The 18569-nt window shown below is 40.5% G+C and overlaps 1 protein-coding gene and 1 pseudogene across 1 annotated transcript; one reads left to right on the plus strand and one right to left on the minus strand.

The window, feature by feature from the left end:
* Positions 1–3624: 3624 nt before the first annotated feature.
* Positions 3625–9466, minus strand: LOC118109442 (annotated as a pseudogene).
* Positions 9467–14667: 5201 nt separating this feature from the next.
* On the plus strand, positions 14668–17699 carry snapc5 (small nuclear RNA activating complex, polypeptide 5). Its single transcript, XM_035156757.2, has 4 exons — positions 14668–14826; positions 15593–15721; positions 15803–15886; positions 17053–17699. The coding sequence occupies exons 2-4, from the start codon at positions 15632–15634 to the stop codon at positions 17251–17253; spliced, it is 375 nt and encodes a 124-aa protein (XP_035012648.1). The 5' UTR covers positions 14668–14826; positions 15593–15631; the 3' UTR covers positions 17254–17699.
* The last annotated feature ends 870 nt before the right edge of the window (positions 17700–18569 follow it).

Consider the following 18569-nt stretch of genomic DNA (forward strand, 5'->3'; position numbering starts at 1 on the left):
TGCTTTCCGGAGCTTGTCAGGGATAGGACACTCAATCAAGTGTGTGTCCTGGAATGCCAACGCTTTCGGATAATAAACTGCTGACGGCAACGATGATCAGGTTTTCCAGTTGGGCAAGGGAGTAATGCTTTTACTACGCTCGCTTGACGAATGAGGATGGCATCAAAGCTGCAGCGGGCACCGAGCTATACGCTTACACACATACACGCAAGTGTTGATAGACAAAAACCACACTGTGGATCATACCATACTGCTGTGGGTAATCTGGTGATTAACAATATTATCAATCATCCTCTGTGATCCGGTGACAGTGTGTCCGATGGGATTAAGCATCTGACTGATTATTGTGAAAGGTTTCGATGCGTCAAGAACTAATGCACATTGGACCATTACTCTACATCCTCAGTTACATGTCGAGGATTTACACACACTGCCGACACTGTATACAGCATGCAAGGGTGCGATTGTCTATAGGATTATTTTTAACCACATAATGTAATCAACAAAGTATGCATCCATATCTGTCTGTCTCCGTGTACGTGCAGAACATTGTGCTGATTACAATGAATGAACTCCAATACATCTGTCCCACTGTGTGTGTGTGTGTGTGTGTGTGTGTGTGTGTGTGTGTGTGTGTGTGTGTGTGTGTGTGTGTGTGTGTGTGTGTGTGTGTGTGTGTGTGTGTGTGTGTGTGGGAGTACAGGACGGGAAATGTAAAGGTTGAGGTACTTCCTTGGAAACAAAGGCTCCAGCATCTCCTCATGAGTCCTTTCCTTTCATAGGCGCCCAAGGCTCCTGTCTACCTCACTGTACCGCTTAAGAGGGAACATCCTGGAACGGCCACCCCCACCTTTCCCATCACCTTCTACAAATGAACTGACCTGTAGTGCATCACGGTCGTGCAGAACGTGAGCTTTAAAAAAGGTGCAACTCTGTGCCCCAGAATCATCTTTCAGATTAAAACTCTTTTCCGACTGTGTGCTCTGAACCAGTGACAAATGATCGTCACTGCTGGTTTTCATCAACTGTCACTGCAAGAGAACCCACAATCCCACAGTCACTCATGACCCCATTGACCAGGGTTTTCCCTCTCATTATTACACAAAGACACAGCACCAAAGCCCTTTGCTTAGAACCTAAAACAAATGAACAAAACTTTGGTAAAACATCTCTACTACTCTGAAGAAAAAGGAGACTGTATTGGCCTTAACACATGACAATTTATTGGTTTTACCTGAAACTTGGGTTTGAAACTAGAATGACACTCAGTAAAGTGCATAAATCCACCAAGGTCCAACAGTCCCCTTATGAAACCACATTTAAATTCCCCAGATCTGTATTTTTACTTACTGCTGCTACACGGGAAATAAATGAATGATTAGTGAAAACAAGCATGCACAACTCCGTTGACAGGCACAAAGAGAGGGCTGGTAAAGAGACTGAGCTGGCCAGTAAAAACCTTACAGATTTTTCTTATGGTCCACCAGGAGGAGAAAGATCTGCCACAGATGATGAGCCCCAAAAAATGTAAAATGTTTACTGTCAGAGAAAACAATTATATGACAGGGGAGAGAAGAATGAGAGAGAGGGAAGAATCAATTCAATACAGAAACTGGATGAGCCAGTGGGAAGTGAGCTGTGACAAACTCAGACAGAATAGATTGATAAGAAAATTGCATTTAAAATGAATTCACCATAAGTCTTGTTTTATAGATGTTGTTTTGGATGATGCAGAGTGTGAAAAAAACAGTTTGAAACTAAAGGAAAACCCTGCCATTGATTTCACAAACCTCTGCTTTCTTGCTAATTCTGGGCCCAAACATACTACCTGTATCACCATCCTTCTCTTTTTCTCTATCTTTCATCTCTCCTCTGTTTCCATGCTCTTGCTCTCTGTTTTACTGCTCCAATTGAAAATTGAGTCATAACTTCCTGACGGCACTGTTCAAAGGTCTCCCCCTCCTCCCTCTTTCTCTCTGTGTACCCCACCCCCTTTCCTCCTCTGCCTTTTCCGAGGCCCCTCATCCAACACGCCTTGTGCTGCATTCCACAGACGGTGGGAGCATTTTCAAACACTGCAGAAGCACTGCAGACCACCACTCGCAGCGGCACGCAGGGCGGCTGAGCTGCGGCCTCAGCTGCCACCGGGCCTCAGCACCAGGCTCAAAGCCTTGCCATGGAGAGCTTTGACTGGGGAGAAATTGCAATGTAGAAGCAACCAAGTCTGTGTGATGACAAGGAGGAAGCAACTGTGCAGCTCGAGGAGGAGAGTGATAACTGTGCAGTATTAGCCACCTCCAAGCTGCTGAAACCAGCTCCAAGTAAAACCCTCGTGCCACAGCGGGGGCCTCGCACGTCTGTGCCGGGAGGCTGGCAGCTGTGATAGTGGGGCGCAGGCCTCAGAGCACCTTTTCGTCTGACCCCCAAATCCTTGAGGTCTCTACTACACTGACACACAGCTCAAGTTTCAGCCTCCCAAGACTCCCTACGTGCTTGGCCCTCAAAACAATAATGTTCTTGTACATGGTCAAATTCCACAACACAGCAAATGCACAGTGCTGTAATGAAAAGTCAGTTAATCCATAAATCAACTGGCACAAATTTAATGGATTCCCATTCTTAACCATTTCCTTAGCAGGTTTCCTTAGGTATTATCTTAACAAGAAAAGCAGAGATATCAGAATATCACAGCATCCCTTATTTTATCGTAATGAACATGAAGCATTTTTTTGAAAAACATACGGATAAGAATAATGTTACAAACTTACTGGAAGCAAATGACCTCATCTTGTCACACAATATGGTTTACAGTAAAACAAGATATTTTTTTCATATAAATTTGTCACTGAGTAACTGAATGTTTATAGTACATTTAGTACAAATGAAATAATTCAGACATAACATGTCAGAGTATATGGCAATACATTTGACATAAAGGTTGCGCTATGGTACTATAGTAGTAGTATACTACCATAGTATATACATTTCTTGGTTAAAATCAAAAAAGCACCTTCCACCCCAGCTGTAATACTTGGTATCAAACCAGTATCAGATACCTGGGGCCTGTACTACAAGCAAGTACAACATACCCAGGATATCTTTCTGAGATCCAGCTGAACTTAACCTAACAAACACAGTCAGGCTAAGCATCCACACGAAGCTGGTTATCAACTCGGTAAGTCGACCCAGGTTTTCCTCATCACGATCTGAGCGCGTGCAAATAAGAAGGGGCGTTGTTTACTGCATATGACCAATCACAGACATGGGAAAGTGAACTGACAGCAGAGCCTCATATTTCACAAATGAGGAGCAAACTGTTACATTAGAAAAAAATAGGAGAACAAACAAGGGTCTCTGAAGACGGGATCCTTTAACAACGGTGATGACGTGTTTCAAAGGAATTGATTGATCAGTGGGTGGGGCTTCTATACTGCTTGATCTCTCATCTCCAATTTAACCTTCTCCAGAGCAGGTTAGCCATTCAGCATAAGTTACCATGGGGATTTACCCCAATAAGAAGTGAATGAGCCTCGTAGGACTGAAAACCCTGAAGTAAACCTGGAGTTACCCCGATATCCGAAAATCCTTCTTTGTAGTACAGGCCTCTGCTCTGCTGTGTGTAATCTAGGGCTGGATCTTCAGTGGTCGCAGTGCGTTGAACTGCTGTTTCTCACCTGAAGAGCAGAGAACACTGTCAGGGTTTGTGAAGAGAGCAGGTGGATCCAAATAGTAGGAGCGAGGCAGGAGGCAGATCCAATAAAAACAAAATTGCACAAAACAAGGAGCATGGAGGCCCAGGAAGAAAACTGTCCAAAAAGAAAACTAGGCAGGAGACAAAACTGACAGAGACTGAGACTAAACAGACGACTCGACCAATGACAGAACTGAGGACTTAAATACTGATAACAAACTAGAGCAGCTGGCACAGGACAAACAGGTGAAACAAATCAAGGCAACAAAACTGGAGGGAAATACACAAATGCAGGAAGTAAACAGAACAGAAACACGAGGGAGATCAGAATTTCAAAATAAAACAGGAAACACAAAATGAAACACAAATCTAAACATACAATGAAACAGAAATCTGAAAAAAAGGAAACACAGGTAAAAGTAAAATAACCAAAAGAGTCCATACAGTCCAACAAAAATCTAAAACAATGTATCCAAGAGTTCAGAGCCTGACAGAATCATGACAAACATACAGTATTTTCACAAAGTGAATTTAAAAGCACCAAAAAAAGATCACTAATAATAATAACAATAATAAATACTAATAAAAGGTATATAAAATGCAGCTCTTATATTAAAACCTGGTTCGAGATTGCTGTTTTTTTCTTTTTTTGTTGTCTTAGTTCTAGATGGACACTAACATCAACTACTTAAAACTGTATGTAAAATGTATAAGTGGTCAGAATATTAACAATAGTATTTTGATTTAAGTTTCAGTTGGTGAGTGTTAAAATATGGAGGTGCTAGATGAAAAGTGCTGGTATAGTATTGTGATTATATATGATATGTATGTATGTTTATTTATATCTAACATATTCCATTTAAGTCAGTCAGATATGAAGACACAGGTTGAGCTTGTATGTTGGATGAGAAGAGTAAATGTATGTTGCTGCACATTAAGTTTTGTCTGCTTGTTTTGTTGTTGTGGGCAGTGTCTCTTATATTAAATAAGAATCCATGCAGATTCACAGATTGGGTGGCCATGAAGAACATTTACACTTGTGCCATGAGGGTAAATGTGCTACAATATATTCCTGATTAAATCCTATTAAAATCTTAATCAGGACATGACTATACTGTGAGTCGATGTTTGTAAAACAATTTAAGTATATTTTGGTTTCAGGATTGTTAGACAGCACCCAGTCTATAACCCATTAAGCAGCCATGAGCAACAATTTTTTAAAGATCTGTTGCTTGTTGGATAAGATGCACCATCACAGTTTAATGGTTCAGGTCAATAATTTCACCATAGATTAATGACATATGCTATAGCACAATAACAGAGAGAATCTGTTTAAAAATTTGAGGAACCTCATGCTTTACGTGTGTGTGTGTGTGTGTGTGTGTGTGTGTGTGTGTGTGTGTGTGTGTGTGTGTGTGTGTGTGTGTGTGTGTGTGTGTGTGTGTGTGTGTGTGTGTGTGTGTGTGTGTGCGTGTGGTAGTGTGTGTGGTAGTGTGTGTTTGTGTGTGTGTGAGACAGGTATTTCTCCTGTTGGCTGGCCTCCATTGTTGGTCTCCAGTTGTGCCTGGGTGCTGTGATTATCAATGCACACATCTGGATAGACTTAGTCGAGGAATTCTATAAAGAACCTAATGGGCTCTTCTAACATTTTTTAAGAAGCCTGATTACGAGCAGTTTTAGATCTTAATCACATCAATCAGTTCCATCTGTGATTTATTTAACTTTTCACCGAATTTGTTATCTGTGTTGCTCGTTCCCTCTCGGTGTAATGGGAGGGTTTGGGGGGACTAAAGGAGGGACTTGCATGCTTTGGAGGTAATGTGCAAGGCTGCAGAATATTTGCTTATGGGGCAGGTCGGATACCTGGATAAACAAAGAGGGCCGCTCAGTCACAGACAAACTGAGCATGCATGGAAACCCTGGGTGTTTCTGTGGCGTGTATATGATCCCAGCTTCTGTAACATGCATGCAAACGCTTCAAACTCCCACAGAGGCTGTCATAAATCTGGATAAATAAATAAAAAACTCTTCTCAAAACATGTTTGCAAACCTTTTACTCCTGTTGTACATAAAATAAAACCCATTCCTTCAATCACGCCAGCATGAATTTATACTTAGCACATTAGCTGCCTGCGCACAGTTTGATGAGACGGCAAACACGGGCAGGTTTTAAGGCCCACTACTGGTTTTCCAGTAGTGTGACCCTTGTGTTTTTATGAGAAAGACTAACACCATGAACTACATTTGTTACAAATTAGGCTTCCTGGTGCAGTAAAGTTGACACCTGCCACTTCAAACCTCACTTTGGAGAGGAGAAGGGCCACTGGGGCCTTTGCTAACTGGTAGAAAGACGTTTATTAGCTAAATGAGCTAACTCGTGTTCACCTGGTCAAATTGCTATAGGCTGCTGCACTGTGGTCAAGCCAGCCTCCACTCCGAAAGACACAGTCAAACTAGCTCCCGCTCATTCCGCGGTGCGCATTTTCTCCAAACATTACGTTAATGGCGTCAGAAGCATTATATTACAAGCATGTCAGAGTGATTTCAAAATAAAAGGTGACCGTCCTGTAAATGGGACATGACACTACACAGTTTGTGCAGGTAGGAAATAATGAGGTTACAAAATAATCAACTAATTGATAAAGAAAAATACAAAAAAAACATTTGAACTATATGAAGTAATGATAAATAATAACTACAATTAATGATTTAAAAGAACAATTAAAACTGCCCATTAAACTATTAATTGAGACTTTTTTCTTAATTATCATTTTTCATTATCACTCTGTGAATAATAAGTTATACCTTATAATGAAGAAATTTAAACTGAATTTCAAGCAACAAAACAAGAGACTGTCGTTGAGAAACTTCCTGTTTCCAAAGACTTATTTCACCTCATAATGACAGTTCATCACCTCAGAGTCTCACTCTGACAATATCAGAACAGTCTGATGCAAAATTTCAAAGTAAAAGCCCCAGGAAATATAATTTTTTCCCTGCTAAATTCAGACTGATATTAAAAATAAACTACCTGTTTACACAGACATATTCAATTCATAATGACAGGATGTCACCTCAAAATGTCATTCTGACAATAGCAGGACATTCTGATTCAGAATATCAAAGTAAAAGCCCTCTAAAATCCCTAATGGTATTGTCAATCTGCAGAATACTTTTTTCAAAAAAGGCCCATTCTTATTATATCCTTACAATCTTTCTTTCACTGTACAAACAAAGATAGGAGGGGGAAATGTAATATATGTGTGGAAGTTGCAAAAAATAATTGAAAGAAAGGCAAATAAATACATGCACAAAGAAATACACACAGGCATGCACCTGAATAGAAACTACCTCAATTGTAAATAGGACAACAGTGCTGCTCGCCGCAGCACATATATCCTGTATGGAGACTCCCCTGAACAGAGCCCACAAGGGGCGAAGCCACCCCTCAAGCCTTTAGAGGCTGCATACCTGTGCAAATGTAGGCCAGAGATATAGCTGCCACAATCCAGTGAGACAGCCTGTGGCGGGACAATGGCTTTCCCTTATGGTGAGTAGTACAGTATACAAACAGCTCATCACCTTTCCTGAACCCTGATGTTCTACTCATGTATACATGCAGAGCCTGCACAGGGCACAGTCTATTAAGTTTCCTCTCCTCCCCTGAGGAGAATGGAGGCGGGTGGAACGCCAACAGCTCTACTGTGGGACATCTGTAGGCTGACACCACCACTGTAGGCACGGTTGGGCCGTAAGCAGATCTTGGAGAGTCCCGGGCTGAACTGCAAGTAGGTGGGGTGTACGGACAAAGCCTGTAGATCACTCACCTGTTTTGCAGTAGTCAAAGCCAAGACCAACACAGTCTTTAGTGACATAAACTCCATTTCCACCACCTCTATAGGCTCAAATTGGTGCCTAGAGAAGGCATCCAGCACCACTGACGGATCGCACAAAGGAACCAGGGGCCTGGAAACTGGGAGCTTGCGGAGTGTCCCCTTCATGAAGCAGCCAACAAAGGGATGTTCCTCCGCGGGCTTATCTCCAAAACCCACATAACAAACTGAGATGGCAGCTAGGTACACTTTGAATGTCGAAAAGGCCTTCCTTTTCTCTACCAGTTCCTGCAGGAAACACAACACAACCACCACTGAGCACTGATAAGGAATTGTGTGCCGTGTGCGTCACACCACTCCTCAAATACCTGCCATTTGGCACCGTAAAGAGCACGGGTGGCGGTGGAGGCTCTTGCTCTCTGGATGGTGTCAATGACCTGCATCGGTAGTCCTGCAGCAAACAGGTTCACGGGCCAAGCCCAGCGCGCTGGATTGTCTGGGTGAGGTTGGTAAATCTCTCCGTGTGCCTGGGACAGAAGATCTCTGTGTATGGAGATGGGCCATGGCTCGCCTGCCAGCATCTGTATTATTTCTGCCACCCAATGTTTAAACGGCCATCACGGCGTTATCAGGATTAACATCAAACTCTGCTCCCTCACCCTGGCTAGGGTGAGGGAGATTAGGCTAAAAGGGGGGAATGCATAGAGCAGCACGTTTAGCCACGGATGCACCAGAGCATCCACCCCCAAGGGTGCCTTCATGTCCGACAGGGGGATAAAAAGAAGACACTGAGTGTTTTCTTGCGAGGCGAAGAGATCTACCACTGCCCGGCCGTATCTCTGCCGGATCTGCTCCAACACTTGGGGGTGTAGAGCCCACTCTCTTTAGAGGGGGTTTCCTCTGGACAGAAGGTCTGCACCCTGGTACTGCTCCACATTATTATCCTCCGAGCTATCTTCTGCAACTGCAGCAATCGAGTGCTGCCTTGAAGGTTGATGTACGCTCCTACAGTGGAGTTGTCTTTTTTCACCAAAACATGATGACCCTGAATAAGATGCATGAAATATTTTGGAGCCAGAATACTGCCCAAAGATCTAACACATATATTTAAGAATGAGCCAGCCTCTAGTCCCAGGTGCCATTCACAACCCTGCCCGACATGTTTGCACCCCACCCCAACAGGGCACATCGGCCGTCATGGTGTGACACCCATAGCAAACTGTAGTCTGTACCCCAGAGAAGTAGTTGATAACCCCCACGGGTTAACTGCATATGCATGCCACTGGTGTGCACTGGCAGACAGTGGACTGTTGAAGTTGCATAGTGATAATGTCATCTCCGCAACACGGAGGGAATTGTTCCCTTTCAGAAGAGTGTGAGGTCCCCCTGTAGGGATTAAGGGGACATGACATTGTCTTATTTTGTTTTGTGGTGAACATTTTGTTTTTTTAATATTTCTTACAATAAATGGAAAAAAATACAAAATATATTAGATTAAATCTATAAATATATATTGTATATAAACATATACATATATTGTATAAATAATATCCAAGGTATGTTATTATAATAAATTGTATAAATAGTCTAATCGTGTGTCACTATCACGTGGTTGCAAAACCAAGTGTAAATGGTGAGTTTGAAACAAAAAGAGTGGAAACACAACATCTACTGTTCATGATAAATGGTTAAACACGGTTATTTAAAGAGTAAAGGGAACGCTCTTAATTACTTTGATCTGGTTATTTGAGGCTGGGTGTGTTTGATGGTCATTACCGAACAATAACATGTTGTAGTTACCGGTGAAGTCGTTTTCAGACACATTGGGGATGTAGTCGTATGACAGTCCTCTGTGGGAGCTGCACTGCGTGTCTCTGTGCACGTACAGACCCGGAGTCCTCAGCGAGTCTCTCTGAGGCAGCGGCTCGTACTGACTGAACATTGTTATGTTGAACTCTAATGTTGAGTCACCTCATACTGTTTACCAGAGCAGAGCTTAAAGGTATGGTTCCCAAATCCAATACAAGTCAAGTAACTGGTGACCACTTCTTCAAACGTAAAAAAATAAATCAAAAAGTGAGTAGATAATGATTGAATTTTCATTTTTCTGTGAACCATCCCTTTAAAGTTTCCAATTTCAGGCGTTTTTCTGTCAAATGTCACTGTATTTACTTCCAATGTCATTTTTTTACCATCTGAGGAGATTCTAAATCATCCAGGGCTGCTGCACAGTATCCAGGAGCCTTTTTTGTAGAGAAAACATTTGATTGCATCAAATAATTATATGTGAGACAGTCAGAACAACTGTGATCTCATTGCTGGACAAACTATGCATCTTTGATGAAGTTTCTAATACTGCAAACATATCTTTGCAAGTTCTTTAATTACATTTAATTATTATGTAGCTACGGGTTCACTCCGCAGAGCAATGAGTGTACATAATAATAATAATAATAATAATAATAATAATAATAATAATAATAATAATAATAATAATAATAATAATAATAATAATGTAATGCAGTAGCCACAATATAGGGTATGTCACTTTAAGCTCACTCCCGCCATTTAGCCGGCTGTGTAGCCACTAGTTAGCATGCAGCTAATGACATGGGAGCAGCCCTGGATGAGCCGGTCCGCACAGATCACAGGTGTGTCAGAGTCAGTTCAAATGTCTTTTTAGCAGATCAGATTGTCTTAAAGCTCTAGGTGCTTACAAACACATTTTAAAGATATTTGTATCACAGATTCCTCCCACAGTGGTGGCTGCACTTTCCATCATCAGCTTTAAAACAGATTGAATCAACAATCAATTATTTATAATAGTCTAATCTGTGCAATAGACAAATGAAAATGAAATGACATTTTGATTAACTATAGCAATATGACCGATGACAATAATTGTTTTTGGATTGCCTGCAATTATGAATAGGCATGAGTGTGGGGGTTATATTAGAGAGGATTATGATTTTGGAATTTGTTCTTACTTGATTTTTGGGGAAAAGACATTTCTCATAAAAATAAATTAAAAGTTTAGATTTTTTTAATGGTAAATAACACTGACCAATAGCTATGTGTAGACGGTGGCCAACGGTTTGACAACATTGGCACCTCTGTCTGTTGTCACACACACCTGTCTGTCCTCTTCGAGATTCCATGAGTTAAGAAACACCCTCAAACCACTCGCAATGTTTTCACCCTTGTGATCATCGGGAAAGAAACTTGTCTCGAGGCAGGAGTTGTGCAGCTTCCAGTCGATGTAGTGCACGGTCAGGCTGATGTATGGTTTAGCGCTTCAGCTCGACCACAAGTCCGTGGTTGAGGCAAAAAACTCCACAAACGACAGTGTAGCTGCTAATTTGCCCCGGCATGCTTCATGTCCTTGCAGGCAAGGATGTCTTTGAAAAGTATTTTCTACCTGGGATGTTGTATCTTGGGTCGAGCTTTTTAACCAGTTTAAAGCCCTCCTTTTCCACCGTTTGGATTGGCATCATATCCTTGGCCAAACAATACGTAACCGCATCCATAATTTCGTTCCACCACTTGCTCCAGCGCAACTAGCGAGTGCTCCAGCACGGTTGAGTGATTTGTTTACTTTTCGCCCCCCCATCACCAGATGCTCGTATCTCCTCCTCGCGTGCCTTCATAGCCTGGCTGTGCTCCACGGTGTGTTTTTGCTTCAGGTGGTGAAACAACTGGTTGTGTTTCCATCTTTAAAAGTCACCGTTTTTTTGCATACTTTACAAATTATTGTGCTTTGTTGGAGGTCTGACCTCTTGTATCCAAACCATTTCCACACTACTGAAGAACCTTTTTTAGGTACTAAATCGCCATCAGAGACTAACACGCTGCTCCCGCTCTCAGACATGTCTGGGCTTGTGTTGTTGTGCGCGCTATAGGGAAGGTAAATGTGTCACACGTCATTGTGTCGCTATGTCAATAATATTGCGATATGACACTTTTTTATCACGTAAAAATTTATACCGGTATTATCGCGGAAGGTATGATATGGCACAGCCCTAGTACATATCATAGCCGAGTCATAGTAGTTGTATTACAGGGATTAGTAAAGAAACAAAAGAACCCAGTGCTTAGGATCTCATGGTGATTGAGGCCAAGGAAGCGCTACACTTACAGACTGGAAATACAACAACACTGATAACTCTGTAATGGGGATAAATTTGCCCAAAATATCAACTATACCAGTTTACTAGTCATATGTTAAATGCCCTGAACTATATTTTATATAGTTTATATTCTCAGTTGCAGCTTTTTGTAATATGTCTTCAGTTGTATATTATGTTTTGTTTCTGTTGACCTAATAGATAAAAGAAGGAAAATACCAAAAAAACTACAAAATGTATTTAGGACAAATACATTGTATATTGTAATTTAAAGTAAAACATTTACCTACACAAAATTATTTGCTAAATCTGTGAATGAAAAATGAAAAAACATTAGGAAATTAAGTTTCTTACATCGGAATTTCAGAAACCTTTACATGTATTTCAAATAAAGCAAATACAAAATGTATTTAGGATAAATATACAAAATGACAGACATGCTTTAATTTAAATTTTTGAACATGTCACACAGCAGCTTCTCCATGGGCTGCCGATCGTCTTGTGATAAAACAGCCGCTCTATTTTCTCTGAGCTCACGAAGCGAAGCGACGGCAGCAGAAGCAACATTTCCCCAAACCTTGATGGACAAAGAGCAAAGTAGCGTGAACTTAATGTATCTATATTTCCATTTGTGTGACAAAATTCACAGACTCCAGATGTTCTTATGATTGAAAATCTTTGCCTGCTGTCAGAGAACAGAAATACAGCAGGCTCACCTGGTGCTCTGGTCGGGGTAGATTGAATGAATATGCTGACCCAGCAACACCTGAGACTGATCCTGGTAAGTCTTGCCCATTCATTCCTATGTCATTTGTTTCACTAAACATATGGCAGTCAGTCTCACCTGGTCCAGTCGTGCGAGGTCTCATACACACCCTCTGAACAGCTGGCAGTGTACGGGGACATACGGAAGTCAGAGGGAGTCTGATCTCTCTCTGAATCGTTTGTTGTCACAACACAAACATTATGGACAACATCATTCGAACAAAACAATTTGCTGTACAATGATAAACATATTTCAATGATTGGTGGCTCACCTGAGTTCTGAGTGACATCTCTGCAGTCATTGGAGATGTCCGAAGAAAACATGTTAATTCTGGTCATGTGATCCTCCATTTTGAGATGAGTTCTAATATCTGAACTTGATAATTAAAGGTTTAAGTTTCCTCTCCTGTACAAAGTGTATTTCTGTAGTTGCCTGGCTGGATCAAATCATTTTATCAAGTCATGTATTGACCCAATGCAACGCCCTAAAAAAGATTTGAAACAAATGAACCAAGGGAGCTTACATTTCTACTATTCGCTTCAGGAAGAGAAAAGGAAAATGAAAACTGGAGTTACACAAAGTCTGCTTGCATTGGGGTTTTAAATTCAATCCATTTATCACAAATCCTACCAAACAAATTTGGTAGGATTTGTGTTTTTGGACCCTCAAAGAGTAGGTTAGTTTTTCCAATTTAATTATCTCCAAAATTATGCCGTACCAATCTTCCAATGTAGGTGGTCCTGGATTTAACCACTCCCACTTACTTCCCCAAACACATTCCTGAATCGGTGTTCAGCATCCTTCCCCTATATGTCTTGAACAATGAAAGACCAAAAAATGTATTGTCAACCATCACAAATCCCATCCATATTCCCAGTCAGCCACAAATCGCCTTGGGTTTTAAAATGTTGTCCCACTCCCATACACCGGGTGATTATTACATCGCTGTTATTAACAATAGGCCAAACAAAAAACATACATAAATACAGCTCGCAGGTCCAATCACCTAATCTCTGTCCACGTATCCCCCTCTGTTGGCCAGAGTGTACCTGTGCGACTGGCCCTCCCATAGACTGTGTATAAAGAGGGCCCTCCTCAATGTAAGGTCCCTCTCTAATAAGTGTTTTATACTGAATGCTCTTATTTCTTCATCCAATTTAGACATTTTAGTTTAGTTGGTGGCCATTAGTTAGTTTGGTCTGTTTATCATTCTTCATATAAAGTTATTTCAGTTGAAGTGCCGAAGTAACAGCAAATGACTTCTACAGTCAGACGTTGTCATTTGTGGTTCTTACTGAAGTTAGTCCCTGAGGCCAGTAAAACCTCTGACCGTCCTATTTAACCACATGGTTTGATGCTGGAGAACTCAATACGAAATGTCCGACAGCACTGTAAGGCAACATTGAATGAAATAGCTAAAAGCATGGGGTGTCTGATAAAGAGCTTGGGCAGACTGTGCTGTGGCCTGTTAGACCTGTCTGGCTGTGTGAAAAGCGAGGCATAGATTTTGAGGTATTGCATAAGCGCAGTAATAAGAATGCAGATCTAATAAGTGAATTATATTTCCATATGGAGGGTAGATATAAGGAATGGATGCAGATATTTACAGATGGATCAAATGACCCACACACAGATGCAACAGGAGCTGCAATTGCAGTACCAAGTGTTCAGTTTGGACACAGTAGGCGAACACCAGATCATGAATGTGTATGCTGTTGAGATGTTTGCCATGGTGATGGCATTAGAGTGGGTTGAGCATAGTAGCTGCAATAATATAGTAATGTGCAGTGACTCTGCATCAGCCCTTACAAGTATCAAAACAGGAGAAGCAAAAAACAGGAAGGCATCTACATTCAGTACAGAGCAGAGCAAATAAGTAAAGAAGCAGGGGAAACAAAAGGAAGGAGCAAGTATCAATAAGCAGACTAAGGAAAGGGTACAGTAATTTGAACGACACCCAATTGGATTGTGTGAATATTATCAGGAGGAGGAAACAGTAAAACACATACTTATGTCATGTGGGAAATTCGTACAGGAAAGACAAATAATGATGGATTATCTTCGGGGAATGGGACGGGCTGGGGCCAGTGTAAGGAGTAGTTTAGAATTGTGATTGTGCACAAGGGAGGAAAGGTATTTTTAAGTTTTTAATTATGACTTCACTGGATATAAGATAACGGCATAATGAGAGCATGAAACCTAAAGGTGGCAGTCATGCAACATTCTGGATGCCAGCTGCCGTAAAAGAAGAAGAAGAAGAAGACATTGACCCGGATATGACATCATAAGCGCAGGACCCAAACTTTAGCTTGTAGCACAGCAGCTAATTAAAAGCAGTCGGAAGCTCCTTCTTTTTTATGTTTTACCGCCCTCGACATTGATATGGAGTTTACGCTGGATTTATAATTACAGGTAATAATCTCACTTTATGTTTAACTGTGGAAAACGATTCATTTCTCGGGACCGCTACTCAGCCAAATAGTTTTTCCATAGCAGCAAGCTAGCAGCTAGCAGCTAGCAACAACACATAGTGTTTACCTTTATTTAATGGACGCAGTGCTACTGTGATGATTATCACCGATCTGTTCTTAACTTTGTTAACTTCACTGCTGTACAGCACTTTTAAATACTTAACATTGTTTGTAGCTGATAAGCAGATATGTCGCCTTATCAAATTGAAAAATGTAATTCTGGAGATGTAAACAGTAATGGATGGATGGATGGGAATTCTTGTGTTACAGCAGCAAGCTGTCAGGCACATATCACTCCCTAAAGGACTCACTCCACTAAATCTATAAAGTATAAAAGTCAAAGTAAAGTAATGTACATTATATAATCCAGTAGGTGAAATAGTGAAGGAAATCTCGTTTTATTCCACACAGTTTGGACTAGCATACTAAACACGTGATGTGTTTAGTAAAGATACTTGCTTAAGATAAGATATGTAAATATAACGTTTAGTAAAAATAAAAATGTGAGTAAAAATATTATATACAAATAAGTATAAATAATGCTAGATATGCACAAGGCAGTATTGCACAACCTGCAGTACAGGTAGGTTTGACAGGTTTCCACCCCGATCCACTTTGCGAACAGATTAGTTTATATGGAAAACCAAGTTTAAATAATAAAATGGCATGTTACTGTGTCGTTGATCGCTGATGTCTTCCTTCTTCAGTGCTGAGGGAATGGTCTGACTGCTGCAGCACCAACAAAGATGCACAGCCGTCTGCAGGAGCTGAAGAAGGAAGAGGAGACTCTCCTCAAAATCAAAGTGATGCTACAAGACCAGCTGAACAGACTGAAGGTGAGTGGGTGTTCAGGATAGAGTGGGTCAATGTTTGTTATACCCGGTGTTTATGTATCCTGTGTTCACTATGTGTTTCAGTTTGAAGAAGGGGCCTTGAAATCTATCATTAACGCTCAATCAGAAGAGGATGGAGCCTCTCAACGCCTGTCCCCAGAGCCTGAGGTAAACGCCTACACCAGGAACAACCCTGCTACATGCTCATAGATCAGTCTGTATATTCTCACCAACAGCTTTTCTCATGTTTGTTGAGTATTGATCATTTGAGTTTGGTATTGGTTGATATTTGCATGATTAGTACACTATGCTTTTGTACCATCTTGCTAGAGATGTTTTACAGTTTGGATAACCTCATTGATTACATTTACATTCATGCAAAAACTAAAATTGAAATGGTGAATACTAAAACAGGTAACATGTTAATTATTGATAAAAAGTCAGCTTTATTTATGTAGCACTTTTAGAAACACTCACAAAGTGCTACACAATAAGCAAAACAACAAACCAATAAAAATACACAAACAGCCCTGATAAAATCAGGAAAGGCCATCTGGTAGAAGTGTTGAGGTATTTCTATTTGGAGCCAGTATAAAATTTCTATATTTTGAGATTTTTTTAAACTTTAAATAACTAGTGCACAGAGCCACAGAGCTCATTATTCATCTAATTCTCCCTGCTCTTTGATGTTTTAATATTGCCAGGCAGCATTTATAAAGGCCGTTGTGGCAGTTACCATTTGTTATTGATCATTTGTAAACACCTTTTGTAATGCCCTTGCCGTCGCCCTCTGTGAACGCCACTTCATGCACCTGCACAGTATGATCAGTGTTGTGCCAAAGAGTGATTACAAGTAGCTTTTTCCTAGTAATCATTACTGTCTAAGATAAGATAAGAAGATACTTGATTCGTACCCTTGGAGAAATTCCAGTGTCCAGTAGTTCACGCTTAAAATATATATATAAATACACCAATGGTAAAATGTTGTCCACATCATTCTCAATTTGGAGTTGCTGAGCTATAGATTATTTTTTAATTCAGGGGAATAATCCGATTCTTCCAGTGCATTCTAGCAATGCAGAGACCAAATTACATAAATGATGGAATTCATTTTCTAAACTAAACATCTTGTGATCACTTTGAAGGGTGTCGGACATTTTTCCCTCTGAATTAGAAACGTCTCTGAATTCTGCTACTAACATACCATAATTGAGCTTTTCCTCAAATAAAGTAAAATACATTATGATGATAGAACTTTATTTCAAACATGTCTATATCTATTGTCTAACAGTTGTAGACTTACATTGTCTCTAATGACTTGTTTTATATTTCAGGTTCAAATTAACCTTGATGATGAGAGCGAAATCAATCAAACCAAACTGCTACTGAACGCCGCTGTAGATTATGACATGGAGGAGGAGGAGGAAGAAGACGACGATGATGATGAGGGGGATGAGGAAGATGAATTAGATGATGACAATGAGCTCAGATTTGTGCCTGAGGAGGATGAGGACGAGAACGAAGACGATTACTGAGATCCTCAGCGTTTTATGGGGCTTCTATGTTTGCACCTCTGAATACAGCAGTTTCTTTGTTCACCTGTTTTGTATGATCACTTGGTAAGTTTAATTTATTTGGATGAAGTGAGTTACAGTGTAATGACGTGCCGTAACAGTATCCTCTCCTTTGCCTGATTTCATTTCCTTTATTTCAAACCATGTCCGAATTCATGTGTCAAACTTTGTGAAAAACCTTGAGAACTGTCTCACTGAAATGCAGTCGGACAGTGTTATTAGATGCTTAATAGCTTAGTGAATATGTTGTGCTAAAGATAAGAAACTGAACTAGTTCACTTGAGAATCAGATGTCGAGATGTGTCTGTTAGCATGAAATGTATGGCTGGGCCATATAAGAATATAGTGTGTATGTATTATGGAAGAAATGATCATTGTAAGCACAAAATAAAATGTTTTGAATAGGGTTCACTGGACTGATCTTACAATGAATACTTCTGCGTGGATAAAGAGATACCATCCACAAATTACAGGTTTCCCTTATAAACTGTGGTTAACAAAGGACTTAAAACATATCCTGAAATGTAAAGACATTTTCTCTTCTGAGACACTTAAAGAAAGCAAAGAGGTTAATTAAGAGGTCAAGAGAATAGTGAGGCAGACTGGATTAGGCCTTAAGAATAAAACAGATGAATGGAATCATTGTGACATGCAGGAATCCAAATAACCTCGGGGACAAACGCCAACTTAGTTCCTAAATCCATCCATACAGAGAATATCACAGATGATAATCAGCCATGCAAAAGAAATCATTTCTTCATTTTGGGAACTTGGTGTCCATTTTAAAGTGAATACACCTTCGGGCCCAGATGAAATATGTGGAAGGACAGTCAGGACGTTAAGATACTGTGCTGATAAACTGAGCCATGCTTTTCAAACTCTATTCTACCACTTAGACTTGGGTTAATTGTTCCTGATCTCTGAAAGAATTCCAACACCATCCTTTTCTCAGAGTACAGACCTAAAACCTGACTTCTGACCCACAACACTGATGAAAACCGGATAAATCTGTTAACCAGTAATTGTGAATGTAACTGGACCATCAATTTTTTTTGCACAATCCTGGGAAGTGTGTCGACAATGCAAAGTTATTTATTTTGATCTCACTTACACAACAGTACTTTTTGTCGACTTCTTGTCCCGGACATATTGTTTTCAGATTCCCTCTCAGATACTCTGTTAAGGTAACACCTGTACATTAAACTGTCCCAACCTGACCCAGGCCAATGGGTAATGCAGTGCCAACACTTTCCACTCGCCAACCATTCAGCATTTTT

This window comes from Hippoglossus stenolepis, chromosome 5 (assembly GCF_022539355.2).
Source record: "Hippoglossus stenolepis isolate QCI-W04-F060 chromosome 5, HSTE1.2, whole genome shotgun sequence".
NCBI classification, from domain to species: Eukaryota; Metazoa; Chordata; class Actinopteri; order Pleuronectiformes; family Pleuronectidae; genus Hippoglossus; species Hippoglossus stenolepis.

What these genes read in the sequence shown, in the direction of transcription:
- snapc5 (XM_035156757.2), top strand. Translation starts at nt 15,632, where the DNA reads ATGCACAGCCGTCTGCAGGAGCTGAAGAAGGAAGAGGAGACTCTCCTC. An exon ending in ACCAGCTGAACAGACTGAAG is followed by an intron (nt 15,722 to 15,802) that starts GTGAGTGGGTGT and finishes TATGTGTTTCAG; the next exon opens with TTTGAAGAAGGGGCCTTGAA. An exon ending in GCCTGTCCCCAGAGCCTGAG is followed by an intron (nt 15,887 to 17,052) that starts GTAAACGCCTAC and finishes TTTATATTTCAG; the next exon opens with GTTCAAATTAACCTTGATGA.